This window comes from Taurulus bubalis (genome assembly GCF_910589615.1).
Source record: "Taurulus bubalis genome assembly, chromosome: 11".
Taxonomy (NCBI): Eukaryota; Metazoa; Chordata; class Actinopteri; order Perciformes; family Cottidae; genus Taurulus; species Taurulus bubalis.
This window is the reverse complement of record NC_136599.1, coordinates 26204737-26223772: the sequence shown is the minus strand read 5'-3', so window position 1 is coordinate 26223772 and position 19036 is coordinate 26204737. Positions and strand designations below refer to the sequence as shown.

The 19036-nt window shown below is 41.0% G+C and overlaps 1 protein-coding gene across 1 annotated transcript in view; it reads left to right on the top strand.

Annotated features, from left to right (window-relative positions):
- prkcz (protein kinase C, zeta) overlaps positions 1-19036 on the top strand; it is a gene marked incomplete at both ends in the record, with an annotated part of 116249 nt that overhangs the window by 11302 nt on the left and 85911 nt on the right. The window contains 2 exons of the mRNA XM_079226819.1: positions 2414-2503; positions 2743-2793. Coding sequence (XP_079082945.1) covers positions 2414-2503; positions 2743-2793 — 141 coding nt within the window. The remainder of the gene's footprint in view (positions 1-2413; positions 2504-2742; positions 2794-19036) is intronic.

Genomic DNA, 19036 nt, shown 5'->3' with positions numbered 1-19036 from the left:
CAGGAGAGCGGCGAGTCAGCGGCTCTGTTAGCTCTACCTACCGACACCTCACTACATATAAGGAGAGGACAATGGAGATTTTATCCAACTTTTATTGTAATAAAAAAAACGAAATAAGTTTCCTCCGCAGGGTGGCCGGGCTACTATTTATATTTAAGGGTTTAAGATCTAAGTGTAGAATCTATATAGTTATATAGTTATGTATGTGTGTGTATAACACAGAGAGAGGTGTTCAGGTTTACTGGTAGAAACATTATTCAGTGTTCTAGACTAACAGTGACGTCTCCTCAAAGTAAAGTGGTGTAACAGTATGACATAATATGGTCAAATAAAATAAAAAGGCTGGTAAATTATACATATTATGGCATATAAGTGTAATATTATGAAGTTATTATGATGTAGTAGTAGCAAAACAACATTCAGTATAGTGCAGCAGTATTGCATATTGTACGTATTAAGTCTACAAAATACATGATATATATATATATATATATATATATATATATATATATATATATATACACACACACACACACACACACACTACTGTTCAAAAGTTTGGGGTCACTTAGAAATTTCCTTATTTTTCAAAGAAAAGCACTGTTTTTTTCAATGAAGATGACATTAAATTAATCAGTAATACACTATACATTGTTAATGTGGTAAATGACTATTCTAGGTGGAAACGTCTGGTTTTTAATGAAATATCTACATAGGTGTATAGAGGCCCATTTCCAGCAACTATCACTCCAGTGTTCTAATGGTACATTGTGTTTGCTAATCGCATAGACGAATAATGGATGATTAGAAAACCCTTGAAAACCCTTGTGCAATTATGTTAGCACAGCTTAAAACAGTTATGCTGGTGAGAGAAGCTATAACACTGGCCTTTCTATGCATAGCATCACATTTGTGGATTCATTATACTCTCAAAATGGCCAGAAAAAGAGAACTTTCATGTGAAACTCGCCAGTTTGTTCTTGTTCTTAGAAATGAAGGCTATTCCATGCAGGAAATTGCGAAGAAATTGAACATTTGTCTGGGTGACCCCAAACTTTTGAACGGTAATATGTGTAATATATATATATATATATATATATATATATATATATATATATATATATATATATATATATATATATATATATATATATACACATACACTTGTGTACCTGTGTACACTTGGGTATTGTCAAAAGAAGAAATAAAACCCACAATGATCATAGTTTGTCAGCTTCTCGACGAGTGACGCTGTTCGGCACTGACTCTCCCCCCGCTGGTGTCACCTTTTTCACCCTTCATGAGTTTGCAGGTCTGCTACTTATAAGCGGACCGCGATCCTGATCCGGACACTGTTGTATCTGGACCCTGGACCTAAAATCGGTAACGAGTCCAAGGAACACACCGACCAATTACATGCGTTGTTAATCACGTCACGTGATGCTACCCAGCCAATCAAATACGTGTATTGCGATAAGCCTTGCGGCTCGAGTAAACAGACGGGAGAGACGAGACGAGAGGCCGAACAGTCGCAATAGTACGAGAGTCAGAGAAATTATTTCACATGGCGTTCTCCTAGAAGAGAAAAGTGGAGAACACAATCAGAGCCTTCAACCAGGAATGGAGCCGTTCGTTGGAAGAATGAACCTATATGTCTCTTATGTTCCGAGAAGAATATAATATCATAGCTTTTTTGTGTGACATCACTTCAACACATGAATGAACTGAAGTTAAAGCTCCAGGACAATTTATTCAGTTCAATTCATTTTTGTAAAATTAATTACTATATATTAAGATATATATCATTCAAAAGCTTTCTGTAATGTTTTTTTTTTTTCCATTTTAAAATCCAGCCCTTATTGTAAATTTTAATGAGAGAAGAACATTTATTTATTATTAGAGTATTTATTCATTATAAATCATCGAGTTCAATTTGAAAACTAACGATAAATATTGTTCAGATATTATTCAATTTAACTTTCTATATTTGAAATGACAGTCAGTTGTTGACAACGTACAGACGTTAATATAACTGTTAAGCTACTATAATTATGGCACTAAATCATAGCGCAAGTTAGAAATTATATTCTCTCTACCTGGACCTCGTTGAACACTAATAGAATAGTCCTGAAAAATACCATATAAATACAATTAGAAGGAGGTAGAAGACTATCACGTTCTCTTTATTTCCTCTCATCAGTTAAACAAACAGAATGTATGCACATTTTTCATATCAGATTAAATATTGTAAGTAGATTACAATTATCAGAGCAATATGAACATTCAGGCTCCCTCATGTTGCTTTAAGGTGTACTGCAGATAGAAATGCTAACTTTGACTGGCTTGTCAAGACACAGGGACTTGTCTTCCGAAATTAATATGATTGTGTGTGTGTGTGTGTGTGTGTGTGTAGGGGACCCTTGCACCATCTCGTCTCAGATGGAGCTGGAGGAGGCATTTCGTATTTACAGTCGAACAAAGAGGTCCGGTCTACTCCTGCACGGTGAGTTAGCATTTTATAATCCAGAGAAAAGGCACAACTTATAAAGTATTTAAAAACAAATGATGAATTATTTCCCATTTTCCCATTTATTCATGGGATGATGAACACCCTGAATACAAATTCAGGGTGTTCATCATGTGGGTTAGGGTTTCGAATTTGAATATTGTTCTCAGACCTCTGCTTTGTGACAGGAGCAGAAAACAGATTGAAATCTCCTTTTCATTTTCTGTCTCCTGCAGTCTTCCCCAGTATCCCGGATCGGCCTGGCATGCCCTGCCCTGGAGAAGACAGTGAGTAAACTCCCCTCTGCTTTCACGATCTCCCTCTGTGACCACCAATGGAACTGTTAAACTAGGTTAGACATCCCTGCACCTGGCACCTGGCTGTAGTGTAAGTACAAAGTGGTGGCGGGTGAGGCTTCTCTAGAACAGCGGCCCCCAACCACCGGGTCCGGGTCCGGGTCCGGGTCCGGGTCCGTGGGTCCCTTGGTACAGAAAGAATGAATGAAAAAAATGTTGATTGATTATGAAGGTCGGAAAGATATTTTATTTAGAAAAATTACCGAATACATCCGTCTGTGCTTCTGAACGTGATACTTTACCCTAAAAATGAAACCCACAATCTAGTGACTGACGGTGTTCTGGATTCAAAATTTTTGATTTTTGAATGAAAGCAGCTAAAAACATTGCCTTTATATTTACATTTCTGCAGTGACAGCGACCAAAACTAAGTTACAGAGTAATTTGTATGCACTTTCTATTTGTTTTTATGCCGGTCGTATCATGTTTATGACGTCTTTATTTAGTCGGTGAAAGTCGAAAGTTGGTGAAATTGAGAGTTTAGGATTTTCCAGCTGGTGAAACGGATGTTGAGCACTGCAGCTTTGGGAGACAGTCAGCAGATGAAGGCTCTCCTGCTTGTTCAAATCTGGTCACACAAGTTGTCTTGTGTGCTTCAGCGTTTTAACCCCCTGGCCGGGGGGCTGACATACAATATTAACAAATGCTTTTGCTTGATAATCGTCTGGTCCTTCTAGCTCGTAAAACTATCTGAACAAGAGGCTAGCAACATGATGGACATGAGGAGGGAAGGATGAAGATTAGTTTTTTAGAGAGGAGGAGAGGAGGGAGTCACTGTCTGTTTTTCAAGGCTGACTGGGCGGATATCTTCTGATGAACTATGCAGACGCTAATGCTTTGTCAACATATTGAAACATCAAAGGGTGTTCACAAAAACAAACAAAAATATGAACATCATATTCAATTTCCATTTGTTTTGCTTTTTATCGTTGTGCTTTTGAATCTTCCGCCTCTAAGATTTGCCTATAATTTGTTTATCCTATAAACCCTGGAATTCAAAAGAGTTAGCATAAAATACAGGAGAAACCATAGACTGTAAGAAGTGGATGTTTTTGTCATGACATCACCCATTAGTTTGTGGACTGCTATTTTGAAGCCTCAAGTTTGGCATATCAGCAACCAGTGAACAGAAGTGACCTTATTTAGGCTGAAAAACAAGCGCCGTAGGAAAGTATACGGCTCTAGTAGGGGCAGCAACCTGTCAATCACCTTGTAGCCCCGCCCTAAAGCATATACTTCATGGTCTATTTGACTCTAAATGACCATACTTTACAAAATGAACATCATGCTGTATTGAATAAGACTTGATACTAGAGATTGAGACATAAACTCATGTTTACAATGTTTACTGAGGGAATAAATCAAGAGAAGTAGAGTCATTTACTGTATATAGACTTCTATACAGCCAGAGGAATCGCCCCCTGGTGGCCAATAGAATAAGGCAGGTTTAAGACACTTTTCAACTTCATCCCGACTAAGGCCTGCTATGCATTAGGGGGCGCTATGGAGCCCACACAACGTTTCATTAACCAAACTACTGTATGTTCTTGCAAGGTTCTGATGCTTGTTTCAAGTTTTCTTAGTTGCCGAGGATATTAACTCCGTCAAAAATGCATTTGAAGGCTAAATGTAAGTAGGTACTATAGTGTGACAAGCCCTATCAAATCAAAAATATTAACTACTTGAAAATGTGTTTTTGAGCATCTTAAAGGCATCAAATTTGTTCAGAAAGTTAAAATGTACGCAACAAATCTAAAATAGCTAATTTCCTGTTTGGCAAACGTTTACTTTAAAAAAAGAAATGACCTATGGTCCCATATGATTATGTTAAATTCATACCAAAAGTTACCAAAATGAAATAAAGATTTATACACTTTTTACTGTCAACTCTAGGCTTTAAACTGACAGATGTCCTTAAATGCCTGATCAAAAGGTAGAGCTGACAACAATAGACAAGGTGTGTGTGTGTGTGTGTGTGTGTGTGTGTGTGTGTGTGTGTGTGTGTGTGAGAGACAGAGAGAGATACCCCCCCCCCCCCACCCCCTCCTCTCTGATGATGCTGCCCTGCCTTGCACCGGATTCTCCAGCAGACCCCCGCCAACCCCCATCACCAAGCACTGTCCATCCACCCACAGCCCCACCCTCCTCTTCCCCCTCCCACTGACACCAAGCTTTCCCAGCATCCCCCTCTCTTTCTCTCAGCTGTGTGGCACTGCTGTCTCTCGGGGGAGGAGCTACAGTGCTGCTGCATCACACAAGGCACAGAGGCTGGCGAGGGGACACGGTGTGAAAGGGAAAGACAGGGGGAGAGAGAGAGAGAGAGAGAGAGAGAGAGGGGGGGGAGCATTGTACTATGCAGATAGCAGCGCTTAATAAACAAGGCAGGCACTGCATTTTGTTTTTCTATCGCTCTTCTATTTTTGGCTCCGCCTGCCATGCCAAAAAAACAGTGAGACGACTTCATCAAGGAGAACAAGAAGACGGGAGAAACGGACAGAGGGAGAATCAAACAGTCTTGAGGAAAGCAAGGCGACTCAATCAGCTGTGAGGAGCAATACACAGAGAGAGAGAGAGACAGAGAGAGAGAGAGAGAGAGAGGGAGGGGGGGGGATTATTAAATAAAGACTAGGGAGGAGAGAGAAGGAGGGAGGGAGCGTCAGAGAGAGGAAGAGGAGGGGATGTAGCAGTGTGTCTCCTTGCCGGCTCACCACACACACACACACACACACACACACACACACACACACGCACACACGCACACACTCACACACTCACACACGCACACACACATGCACACTTAGCCTGGATAATGTGCTGAAAGAGGTGGAGAGAAAGGAAGAAGGCAAACCGGTGAGCTATCTACCTCTGCATCCTTCCTTCCTTACTTCCATCCATCCTTCTATCCATCCATCTTTTCATCAATCTGTCTGTGTTTCCACGCCAAACCCAGAGACAATGGATCTGGACAAGTGTGTCCTGGCCTGGCCTTATATTTGTGTGTGTGCGTGTGGGAGAGATCTGCACCTTCATGATCATAATGTGTGATTGATTGACGTTGTGGCAGGTATTGTGTGCGTGCATCCTGCTAGCCATGCTAGCGTGGCTAGTGCCTGTTCCTGGCTGGCTTCCCTCACTGTACCGTAGCCCTGGAAAGGCTGTCTGTTTGGCAGTCCACTCGGAGGCTGCACCTGCTAGCCAGTGAGACACACTGTGGGTGTGCAGATCTGTGTGTGAAGCTTGCATTGTTGTGGCATTGTATGATTCAAGCCTCATATCAGGCTAGCGCTGGTCTTGTATTGAGTGACATCATCATCTCATAGAAGGGCTATGATGCACATTGATTGCACATTAGAACACTGTTACACTGTTTGTATTGAATCCTTTAACCTAAATTGACTTTTTTTTTAGAAGCTTATCCATCCTGACAAGAATGCATTTCTGTGCGAGACCTTTTTATTTTTAAAAAGGTTTCTACTTTGACAATGTTTTAACGATTGGAAATTGTGACAACATATGATATATACTCAGGCTTCCAGAGGAATGCTAACCTGCTAGCCATGCTCATTGCTACAGACTAAAGTGTTGTATTCTATATTTTCCTTCTTCCCATCTAAGAGAGAGAAAAGGAAGTCTTGCACAGTTATGTATGCGTTTTCATTTCAATCTTACCAAGCAAAATCCTTTTTATAATAACTTTTCATGGTTGGTTCCACTCACTCTGTGAACACAACTGTATCATGCTGTCTGTGGTTCTGGAGGAGCTTGGTAAAATGTCTGGTGATGTCATCAGAATGTGTTCATATTGGGATCAGGAACAACCCATTTTTAACAGCGAGCTTGTGCTACAAACAGTGGGCCTGAAGTGTGAACTACCTGGGTGTCTGACCCATACTAGGGAGAGTTAGGATACTTTCCCCTCTGCAGCATCCTTTCTAACCAGTCTATTTTTAAATAATTCTTCCATATGTATGTGTTATACTAAATGCAATGGTGCTGAGTAGTTTTCAGTTTGTATGATAATTACGAGGACTATACAACTATTAAACCTGCTATCTGTGTAGGGGATTTCAACTTTGTTTGGGCAGTGAGTGTTTTGGATTTTCTGCAGCTCTGATTTGTGTCTTTCACTAGTAACTGTGGCTGAGTCTCTGAGGATATTATAGTATTTAGAGGTATCAGCCATTAGACTGAATGATAACCCGACTGAATGGCCATTTTGTTTCATTTTATTCATTCAGCTTGGTATTGGGCTTTTGCTAGCTGATTTATTTTAGAAGGGGAGTTCCTATCGTTCTTTTCCTTTTTGTCAGCACTCAATTAATTCCTTATTTGTTATTGCAAAAACTTCATTTAAATATTGAAATCTTCAGCTCAATTGAACATATACTTTACAACTTTTAGTATTCATACCTTTCATACGTTCCAAAATCTTAAACTCATTCCCACAATCTTTCACTATCCATTCATCATTTTAGCTTCAACATCTAGGATAGTGTGTGTTCTTTCATACAATGTAGCAAAGGAAGCAAACAGATTTACACATTGGGCACTGAGTACTAAGGAACTGCTGCATTGACTCCCATGACAACTGAGACAAACATGTCTTTGTCCCAGGTTCTAACCTGCTCCCATTCTCACCGTTTGACACCACAAACCTAAATGTTTGTTGAAATATATGTTCAATTTATTTACTATAGCCCAAAATCACAAATTACAAATTTGCCTCTGAGGGCTTTACAATCTGTACACATACGGCATCCTCTGTCCCGGGATACATCATGGATGTTATTCAACTTTTTAAGCCAGCAATACAGTTTAGTATCAAGCATTCACACCACAATTTCTCCAGGAATCTCTTCTGTTGTTTTCTTTTTCTTTGATGGAATCATTCCCGCCGACAACATTTTCAGTCGACACAAAAGCTGCAGTAGTGGTTGCTAGGAGCAGTTAGCAGTCAACTTCAGATATATGCCAGTTTGAGAGTTGGTATTTCTACTCACAACGACTTGATGCTGCCGGCTGCGTCCATCTCCTCCACGCTTGTTAGCGCACGTTGTTGTTCCCTTTTGAACAAATCAAAGATGTGTGTGGTGATTCAGAGGTTCAGGCTAATTATGCCAAACTCTAGGAAAAAAGGGAAGTGATGAGGTAATTAAAACACCAGTCTGAGTGCTCACCTTCAAGGCTTCCCCTTGATTCATTGTCTAGGTGACACTGTGTTGATGGTGGTAATGGCTCAGCCCCCTTTTGGCTCTGAAGGATTTTTTTTTCCTAAAGTGACAAGGCACTTAAACATGCAGCCTCTCTGTCCTTGGCTTGCTCTGTGCAGTGCTGGGAGGTGAATACAGAGCTGGAGTATTACATCTCAGACCCTATATGTGGTTTGGGGGCTAGGAGCTGTTTAGAGCTGTTCTCTGTGCAACCTGAGTCATCCTGTGTATTGATCCCCTCGCTGTGTGGAACTGTGGCTGTGTTTGTGACTGGTTTGGAGATACCTTCCTGTGTGTACGTTTTGCTGACTGGGCCCTGACCTATTAATAGCACTCTTATGGATAATGCTGGGTCAAACCGCTCAGTCTGCAATGCAGTCCACGAGGATATATCTGTTCCCATTTCCTCTTGTTAGTTGATGTGTATCACTGCATATCAGCAGTCGCAGCCCATTGGGAGTGCATTATGGAGCTCCAGTCAGCCTGGACGTTGTTAAACTGGTTAACTGGAGACCAGCAGACTCAATGGACTGCTGCCTGCAAACCTCTCACAATACATGTGCCAGCTTGAGTCACTAAACTAAACTTGCCACGCTGCTCTCAGTATCTGCCTGATACCATGACACACCACGGACATCAGCTCCTGGCATCCCAGCATGTACACATGAGCGTGAAAGAGTGGTTCAGAGTGGCCGGGAAGACGAAGCGCTCTCGCCAACTAGAGACAAGCGAGCGGAAGGGTTCCTCCAATCACTGATCACATCAGACAACATTTTCAATTAGTGATGGGGGTTGCTTGTTTTAGTGCTTCAGTACTGTTGGTTCAAGAAACCAAGGCAAAGATATGGAAGGAATCTACATTTCAAATGAAACTTCAGCATACTAATTACTTCCAATAAGTGGCTACCACTGATGTAATCCTCTGGTATGCCTCAACACAGAGATATCATCGGATTGCTTCTGTCAGTTGTGGTATCCTTTCCCTCCACAGCACCACACAATATAAGGTTCAATAAAATCCCTTTTTTCACTATACAAGATGCATTTTAGTCCCAGTATTATCAAAAACTATTAGTACCATTTTTCATCTGAGGGTTGGGTGAAACACTAAAATGTTCTAACGTTTGTCAATCTGTGATCCGTATACAGATCCCCATCGCAATCCGGCACGCATGTGTACCGCGAATTATTACACAGTTACAATCATAGTGTCATATAATGTTTTACTGACAGTGAATATCCGCCAATATTCAGTAAAATATGTTCTCAGGACATCGGCATTCGTACTTTTCTAGTTGCTGATCCCTGATGATGTTACAAATCCATGTTGAAATTGAAAGGAAGAGAGCTAGGCATGATTGAGGGCGTGTCGTACCATTTTGCTAGCTGCTACCTGTCCCCTCTGCTGCCTAACCCGGGTCATCTCAGCTCCACAGACAATTCACCTCTTCGGCCATTTTTACAGTTAGGCTGTGTCGTCACCACAAAGATGTTGACGGCCAGAGCCACGCCCTTTGAGCTTCACGACAACGCTTCAGAAACCTCCGGGTGACGTGTGCGAGGCTTTATCCACATTTCATACAGTCTATGGTTTATACTTGACAATCGGCAAAAAACTCAACTTTATCTTCGTAACCCATTTGTAATTTAAACAATAAAACCAGCACATTTTCAATGAAACTGTAGAACGAGACCCGTGACTTGCTGCTACGCGTCTCGAGCTTCACTGCAACTGGGTGACCTGTTCAGTCCACTGGAAGACAGTCGTGTGTACGTGTGTGGTATGGTACCTTCAATTTCAGCGCTAGACATTACAACATGTGGCTTTGTGTAGGTGGGTACAGATATAGCCAAGATAACTTTGGGATTAAAGCTACCAACAGCTGTTTTTTTTTTGTTTTTTTTTAAGATTTCATCATTGGCACTGAAATCATCTTTAAACAACGGGACACTAAAATATAATACAATCAATTGAGATTAATGGTTTCTTAACATCTATCACACATCAGAGCAGCATTAATGTACTGTTGCATGCAGCCCATAAAGTAGGACCAGTACATCAGCTGCATCTGTACCAATAGTGTTATGTAATGCCATCGCAGGAATTAATCACTAGCACTGGAACTGTGGCCAAGCCCCTGAGGAGGAAAATACAACAGGCTTCCAACAACAAATCAGTGCAAACTATTGCAGTTTCCAGGTGAGAATAGCTGCCTTGTTCAGGGGAATGATGGCAAGCAGCTTCTTAACTTAACACCTCTGGTCTGTTTTATGTAGCCGTCCATTATTCAGCAGCTACCGCGTGATCCGCCCTGTCACACACAGTGCTGAGCCAGAGACCAATCATTTCCTCTGTGATGTAAACGGAGAAGTCTGTTATTTGTTGTCTATGGTTGGACATTGATCACAGCGCTCAACATTATGAGAAATAAGTAACACACTGAGATAAATATATCCTAAAACACTTGATCAATGTTAAGAGCTATTGCCTGTATGCCCTGCACTTCTTTTGCGCTGGACTTGTTGCCACATTGACTGTCTATCTGTCCAACACTAGTTAACCTATGCAGTGTTAGACACCGATGGAGTAGAGTGGATACTAGGTACCATGCTTTGAATGATCTCATGCTCTCCTTTCACTTTCTTGACACAGTACTTTAAGATTCTATCACTTTTCGTGTCAACAGCCAATGTTTACAGTTTATTGCATCTTTCTCAGGAAAAAAACGTTTTGGCTTCAGATGTGGTCGGCCGAATGTTGTACAAACTAATTTATTTCAAGCAGCTGACCTTTTCCTCAAGCTCCACCAAGTTTTTAAGCAATATGCCATTAGGTTTGGCAAGCACATTAACACTACAACCCCCGTTTTAGCCCAAGTTAGCCTCTAGGAATATCGAAATATGTTTGAATTCTGGGTTGTACTAAACTTTCAAGCCTCCTTATAGAAACCACTGATATTTATTGGACACAGTGGCCATTGGTAAAATAAGTATTTTGATTATTTACAACATAAAAATAGCATTACCACACAAGGAAAGTACTCCATTATAAGTAGAGTTGTTCCGATACTAGTATCAGAAACAACAGCACGCCAGGAATGGGCGATTGACCTACATGCAAATGAGAAGCAGCAGTTGAGACACACAACCTGTGTGAGCAGTGCGGCTGCTCTAACCTGTTGACAAGCAAGAGATCCCGTGACGGGAAACGGTACGGTGGTAGCTGTAAGAAACAATCTGTAATCTATCCCCCTAAACCAGCCTGAACATTAAGACAATGAGAAACAGAGGTGGCCAATGCTTTGCTATGATTGGCCAGACTTCGTTCTATGGTGGGAGTTAGCGTAGGGGGTTAATTAAGCCTTATTTTTTCACTTTCTTCAGCTTTTTGCGTTCTCTCTTTCTTCTGCCCACTCTGTGGGTGATCGACACATCGTGTGTTCTCAGATCAGTTTCCTGATGTCCTGACGTCTGCTGAATGGTGTGATTTATTTGTGTGCTATTGACACATGTGGTGTTCCTCAGAATTCCCCCCTTGGAATAGGCTCTCTCACAATTCTACATAGAGAATGAGTGCAGGCAGCATTATCTAATACCGTTGCTTTCAGATCAATTGGTGAACATCAAACTTCTGCAATTTCTCACATTGCTCACCATCTGCTTCTGTGGGTAAAAAGGAGTTGCTGGGTTAAGTACAGTGCATCAGCTAATAGATTCTGCAAGATAAATATGCCACTGATCTCACCTTTCCTCCATGTTACCTAAACAAAACTGATGATATGAATCTATTTGTCTGTATGTGATATATGTATTTAAATACCCAGAGTTTGGGCTGTCGTCGGTGCTCATTTTAGCCTTCTGAAACTTCTCAATCCATCTTCAGTCCAGAGTTAAGTGTCAGTGGGTCTCAGTCCATGGTCATGGGTCACTCTCTGTAGAAACCTCAGCAATTTCAGGGAGGTACTGTCTATAATGGCCAGTCAGGCTGAGGAAAGCCATCATTTGTTTCTTGGTGAAAGGTTTTGGAACTTTTAAAATGTATGAGAGGTTTTTTAGAGATGAGATGAGATGGCAGTACTGCTGAAAAGACTGCCGGGGACTCTATGTAACCCATTGAAATATGTGTACACATGTAAGATTGCAGTGTAAATGCAAACCAAAAACGCCAATCTGGATGAACTGGGATACCAACAAAATGCATTTATGAGGTGGACCATTGCAAATTGTGTGCTTTCACTTGGTAGTGTGACAAAATGGTGTGGGGATTTACAGGTGCACTAGGAGAGTCTAGACATGGCACAATGACACTTTTTTTCAGCAGCGAGTCCAAATCTGTAGTAATTCCCTTTATTGCTTCCAGTTTCTGGAGGATTTTAGCCTTGCATGGCCTGTAGTCACACTTAGACAAGACAAGCAGGGAGGATTTGATGCAATCCCACTTTTGTTTCCATTCCCATTCTTTTTATGCACATTTTGAAGTATCGCATTGGAAAAACTGCATTGAAACAACAACATTAGATCAAACTTTATTAATTGCGGTAAAGAAAGTGTTTATGCTTTCTTTAGGTTGTTTTTTGTGTTTGCTGAAAAAGAGTTGATGCGATAAATGTAGAATGGAGATGGCTTTGCTGAAAAAGTTCTGACGTCAATATTGAACTGTTATGACTGGTCAGCTGTTTCCGTAGCACATGCCATGGTCAATACTAGCTGTCATGAAAGACCAACTATAAATAGTCCAATTAAAACCAATTCCTGAAGACCTCTCTCCATTTTTCCCATGTAGATGGTTAGATGGCCATCCGATTCACAGTCTCGTTTACTGTCAGAATACAGCCAAAGCTAACTTCCAACTTCTTACCAAACTACAGTACACTGTAGCCGAGTTTAATCCCTCCGAACCGCATTCATTGTCTAGCAAAAGTCCCTTCAAAAAGTTAGCTTAAAGGTTGCTCGACAATTGAATGGAAACATGGCTTCTTGCAACGGGTTATCCAGGCACCCAAATCTTTCAGCTCCCTTTTAGTCTGTTTGGCCAATAACGCATGTGGGGGGCACTCAGTTTCCAGCTGTGCACAGTCGACCTGTGAAAAAGTGGGCATCCGGGACGAGCCACCAAGTTGTCCAGGTAGGGTGAGATTAATAGCAATTTAGTACCCAACACAATATAAAACACAATATCTGCCTTTGTCTCTTATTTCGAAGGGTTATATATTGCCCGGAAACAAGAGTCTCCATACACGCCTGGGGAAGACGCACATGAGACTGAAGAAGAATTGGTTACATTGCAGCTTATACTCAAATATCATTCGTTGTTACAAACAGGTGCATGCTTATCAACAGGGTCAGAACACCCGCTCCCTGCTGCATCTCATAACACTCTTATACTAACTCTCCTCCTCTTTCTCTGCTGCCCCACCTTTACCTGCTTGCTGTCTTCACCTAACAGTTGCCATGCAGTTGTCGTATGCAAATTAGATACTTTTACACAGACACATGGGGAGAACCATGAGTACAGTTTCCCAACAGTCACTCTCAGGTTATACTTTATAACAGAGCAACAGAGGAGGATCCCTCTCCCCGGATGGACAGAAGCAATAGATGTCATGTGACCAGAATGACCAACGTAACAGAGTTACAGCACATTGCATGAATACGACAGAAATTATTCATATAATGAGTAGTAGGCATGGAGCACGATCCAGATAACCACGATCCATGTCCATAACTAGGGTTGGGCGATTATTTCCTTTTTCATATCTTCCGAAGCAATCAGCTGAGGGTGGTAGGAGTAAAATGTTAAACATACAAAAAAGTATGGCCTTACATGATAGCAAAAATCTCTTTTTCAAACAGGTGCTTCCTAAGTATGTGTATCTGTACTTGGTGTGACAATCACGGCATCACAATTGTCTTTCATCTTTTCAATCGTTGACATACGATCCGATCGCCAATTGGCACAAGCCTACTGCTAGCTACTGTATATCTGTTGAATAAATGTTGTGGAGTGAGATGTTCAATATTTGTTTCTGAAACTTAGTTAAGTAAGTAAGTTGCACAACATTTTTTGTGGAAATTGTTTTCCACCACTGACAGTGGCCCACTACTAAGGCCAACCTCGTCTAATCCCTGTCTATCAAAGGAGCCCTCTAGAGATGTAATGCTGCACTCATAGGGTTGGGAGATTGGCTAGAGACTGAAAAATATATATTCAAATGCAACCCTGGACCACTGGATCTCACACTTGATGGCGTGTTTTGCAAGAAGCTTCCTGTCTGTTAAATGTCCATGTCTTTTAAAACTACATAGCCCAGGTTGTAATGCTGGGTTTCCTGTTGTAGCCTTTCTTGGGCTATTTGCAACATGCAATGCAAATTAAGTGGATAATTTGCTCGCTGATGAAGGTCCGTCTTGAAGAATGAATAGAAATCTCAACAAAAACCATGAGACAACGATCAATAAAAATCTGCAAGGATCAACATTTTAACATGGGAGAACATGGGCCATATTGCGATATGGCCCATGTTCTCCCATGTTAAAATTGTTATCAAAGCTTCTCAGGGGCGGCAGTTCTGTTTCGTCATAGTGTTTAGAAATGGAGGAGGGGTTGATTTTGCTTGACTTGATGTAACACCTCATCACACAGGGGTGTTAAGACCAGAGTAATGCATTCGGGTACGTAGCAAAATATCAAGGACACCGAAGATCCTATCGATAGATACCAATGCAATTTGTTGTGTTTTTGGATAATAATTTGGACAATTTGGTATGTATTTATTTCTTGTTAAACAAACGTTGGTTTTAAAGACAAGTATACCAATTATTTTGAGACCTTGCCTGAAGCTGAGAGGTCACCATACCTTACCTTTAAGCCCCGAATGGACCTATATAGGTCCTTTTTTAAAATTTTAATTAAACTGTGGAAAACATTACAATAATCATGAACAAATATATTGATGCTACACATCAAATTAAACAAGAGAACCTGGGCTACAATAATTAGTCAGCCATTTCAACACAACTCAAACACCAACTAAAATAATCATTAAAATAAAAAAGTTATAATAATGTCACAAGTCAGCCCACTCTGCATGTTTCCGGAACTAGCAGCCCGTAGCTTGGTGCTATCAGAAAAAGAGCAATAGCAAAAAGCAAGACCATTCCACACAGATTCTAAATATATTCACCAAATCCCTCTGCTGCAAAGCATCACCGAGATACGAACCAAAGAACACAGCAACATAAATCGCTGAGTCAGCACATTTTTAAATTTTTTTTTTTTTTGTTGAAAAAATGCATTTCCCCCAGTAAATCCACACTGATACAAGTTTATTTAACACCATAAGTCATATGAAAGTGAAATATAAGGTTTGCTACATGAAAAAATTCAAATGTCACAGATGCGCGAAAATATGCGCAAATGTGCCGAAATGCAAATTTTGGAAACCTCGCCTGAATTCTCTCTGTACTTTACCCAATCTGACATTGTTCTGCTTCACTTTTTCAAGTGAAAGCAGTGCAGAGAGACTGTTCACATATTGTGCTATGATTTGGGAGAGCCTCAGGGCTTCTTCTTCTTCTTCTTCTTCTTCTTCTTAGTGAAGCAGCATTTCAAGGAGATAATCATCCTGAAAGTGCTTTTTTCTATAGGCGGATCTGGAACTTCTATTTGTTCTGTGTTTCAATCTTTATTTACTCTTAGCCAGCAACATATATACTAATATTTACACATCTGACCAAAAGCTCACAAGGGTTGCCTTTTATTATAACACCAAAATTATTCAAATAGCCCTTGTGGTTGCAGAGATACACCCTTTTTAGTTTGGGTATGCTATTTCGAGCTAAATCCTAAAAAATGCCTTAGAGCTTTAAAGGTTTATAAATAAAGGCTGATCGGTCTGCCGTCCAAGGGGATCAATGACCCAACGCAGTGGCCTGATATTGTTGGACATCTATACTGATTTAATAATCAGCTATTGTTAGACTGAGTCTTGTCTTTAAATAACCAACCTGTTAATAGCAAAAGGTTTGATATAAACTCGTCTGATGCTGCTAGGCTTACTGTATGACTGCACTGCAGCAGCCTTCCACTCAAGTTACCTACCCATCAGTAGTTGGTGTCACCAGAGTCATTACCACACTAACAGTGAATACTCACCTATTTTATGTGCCTCAAATCTTAGTGTAAAAGCCTCAGTCCAAGTTTGCAGGAGGGACGTTAATATTAGCCGTTTTACCGTTCTATCAGTCAAACGGCTAACGGAATTATAAAAAAAATAAGAAAAGCTAAGCGAAACTGAGAGGAGCGACTTGTTTCTTAAAGAAAAATAGCGCTGGTCCACCTTAAAGGCCATCCCACCTTAAGTGTACCTGATCTGGAGCAGTCGGAGCTGTTGCTAACTTGGGGGCTAACCCTGGTCACTTCAATCAGCTGGCTGACCGGGACATGGGAACTTAGTCGTGATTTCTACACAGATTGTGAGGAGTTGTAAAAATGTGGAAGCTCGAATGTGTCCCATTGTCAAAGCGTTGAGAGCTTGAGGCTCTCTGGCAGACATTTTGAGCCCTTTATGAACCCCTTCCCCTGCCTAAGGGAATTACCCACAATCCATAGCAATGTGACGTTAAACACGCAGTTACCAATGGAAGAATGGAGACGTAAAAAAAAAAAAGGTAAACAAAGAGGCACGTGGGTGTTCAGCCCGATAAATAACATTTACACAACAAAATTAAGGATTAAAGATGGAACATAAAAACACATGCAATCAGAGGAATGCAAGCAGAAATTATATATAATAATATTTTTACACAGATTTATTCATCAAACACTTAATTTAGTCATGTTTTGACAAAAACGAGTGAATAGATTATGAGGTGTCATCTCGTGAGGAAAGAGGCTGGAAGACATTCAAATCAGGGAATAAAAAGTATGAAATAAATACCCACAATTGTACACAATATTTGTTTATGTAGTCATGGTCACGTGGTATGTTGCCGCAAAGTGCTGTCTCATTCATATTTACGCCAGTTCAAGCCCTCACAGCCTCTCACACCCAACCATTTACCAGCTGACCTCAGTGAGTCGCTGAGGGTTCAGGGTTTGAGGGTTTAGGGGTGACATTGGGATTGGGCCAATGACTCAAACTGTGATCATAAAAAGATTATTTCTCAATGTGTGTTTGCTTTGTAATGGTTGTGTATGGGCCATACTTTCTGGATCTGGCATGTGTCCTGCAATTTTTACTGTCGCCACAATACCAAATCTCTGCACAGCCCAATATTCATACAGCTCCACTGGTAGCATGTCAGCGTATGACTTCTCACCGGCTTCTGGCCTGACTCCAGCTTTCAGAGTTTAGCTCACATGACAAAGAGGTCAAAACATCTGTGTGATAGTGAAACATCTGAATATGTTTGATGAATGAATACGTGTCTTTATAATCTCTGAGCCACTTGATGTCAGAACTGTCCCCTAAACTAAAAGCTAGTGGGGAAAGAATGGGGAGCGTCACTGTGGCCTAGAGTTCTGCTGTGCATGTGATGTCATCGCAACATCCCACTGGGGACCTTTGTTGTCATCCACCTCCAACCCTGTCTCCTAAAAATGACGTTCCCCCAGAACTAAAAAAATACGTGTATAATCAACATACGTGTTTAATCAACGTATGTGTAATATGTCAAACACAAACATAATCAGGGAGGAGATACGTTTCTGATCAAACATAATTGGGAATGCGTATTAGTTCTGGGGGAACATCATTTTTAGGAGACAGGGTTGCCACCTCACTCCCTCCACTATCGGTCTCTTCTGTCAACTATCAAAACAGAGGAAGAACCACTGGGCTAGGATCTCCACAGCAGATCTCCCAAAGGAGAAAAGGGCAGAACATATAATTAAGTGTAAAAGTCAACACGATTGATGAATCACATTGCACTGAAGATATTAAAGTTGGACGAGCCACTCTATAACTGAAATGTTCTATATTTAATGGAAACTTAAATTCAGTCGTCTGGCTGGCTTTTTAATTATGATTGTGTATTGACTATTGCATTCTGTATAAGTGCGTCAGTGTGTGTGTGTTTTGGGTAAGCAGGGATTGGTGTTGTTGAGTGCATGGTGCACTGTTAAGCCCTACAGGGAGAATGAAGTCTGTGCACTGCATGTGTGTGATAGAGAGAACGAGAAGGAGGATTCAGCATGCGGGTCCTTCACGCATCACAACACTCAACCGTCAAAGCGTGGGAGCCAGTGTTGACTTACTGTAGACATGGCGGGCCTGACCGAGAGACAAAAGAGGGACAAGGTTAATAGACTGGATCAAACCAGTCAAGTATTTATCCTTCCAGGCTGTTGTCCAATGAGCTTCCTATAAAAGAGGGCAGGGGTATAATGGAAAACAAGAACCTTGTAGTGTCGGGGTGGGCTTGACCAGTAGGAGTGATGTGGTGTGTTGGTAATGGAGCCCCGTTTGAAGAAGCCATTCTGAACTGCGCCTCACTGTGATACACGACTGGAGAAGATATTGATGATATTCAGTGTCTAGTTCAGGTTTTCCATTTACTAATCGATGCTCGTTAGATATGGTGTGTCAACACAAGGGGCAGGGCCAGTGATGAGGTTCACACATCATGCTGGTGCTCTGTTAATATTTGGGCTGACATGTTGAAATGAGCTTTGAGGGTTATCTCATCAACCTCCGCTCACTCACCCGTTTCATTTCTGTCGACATGAAAACACTGTTGAGCTAAAAATAATCAGCGTGTTTATCCCACCTTCATTCTCTGTTCTATTCCCTCTTTCTCATTGACAAGTATCTGCAATGAGAGCATCATTGTTCACACACCTAGTACAGTTTTTTTTCCGGCTCGACAAAAAAAAAAAAGAATTCAGAACATCAAGCTCACATCGGAACAGGAAAAACTCCCCCAAAACCCTTTTAATAGGGAGAAAAAGTAAGAAACCTTAG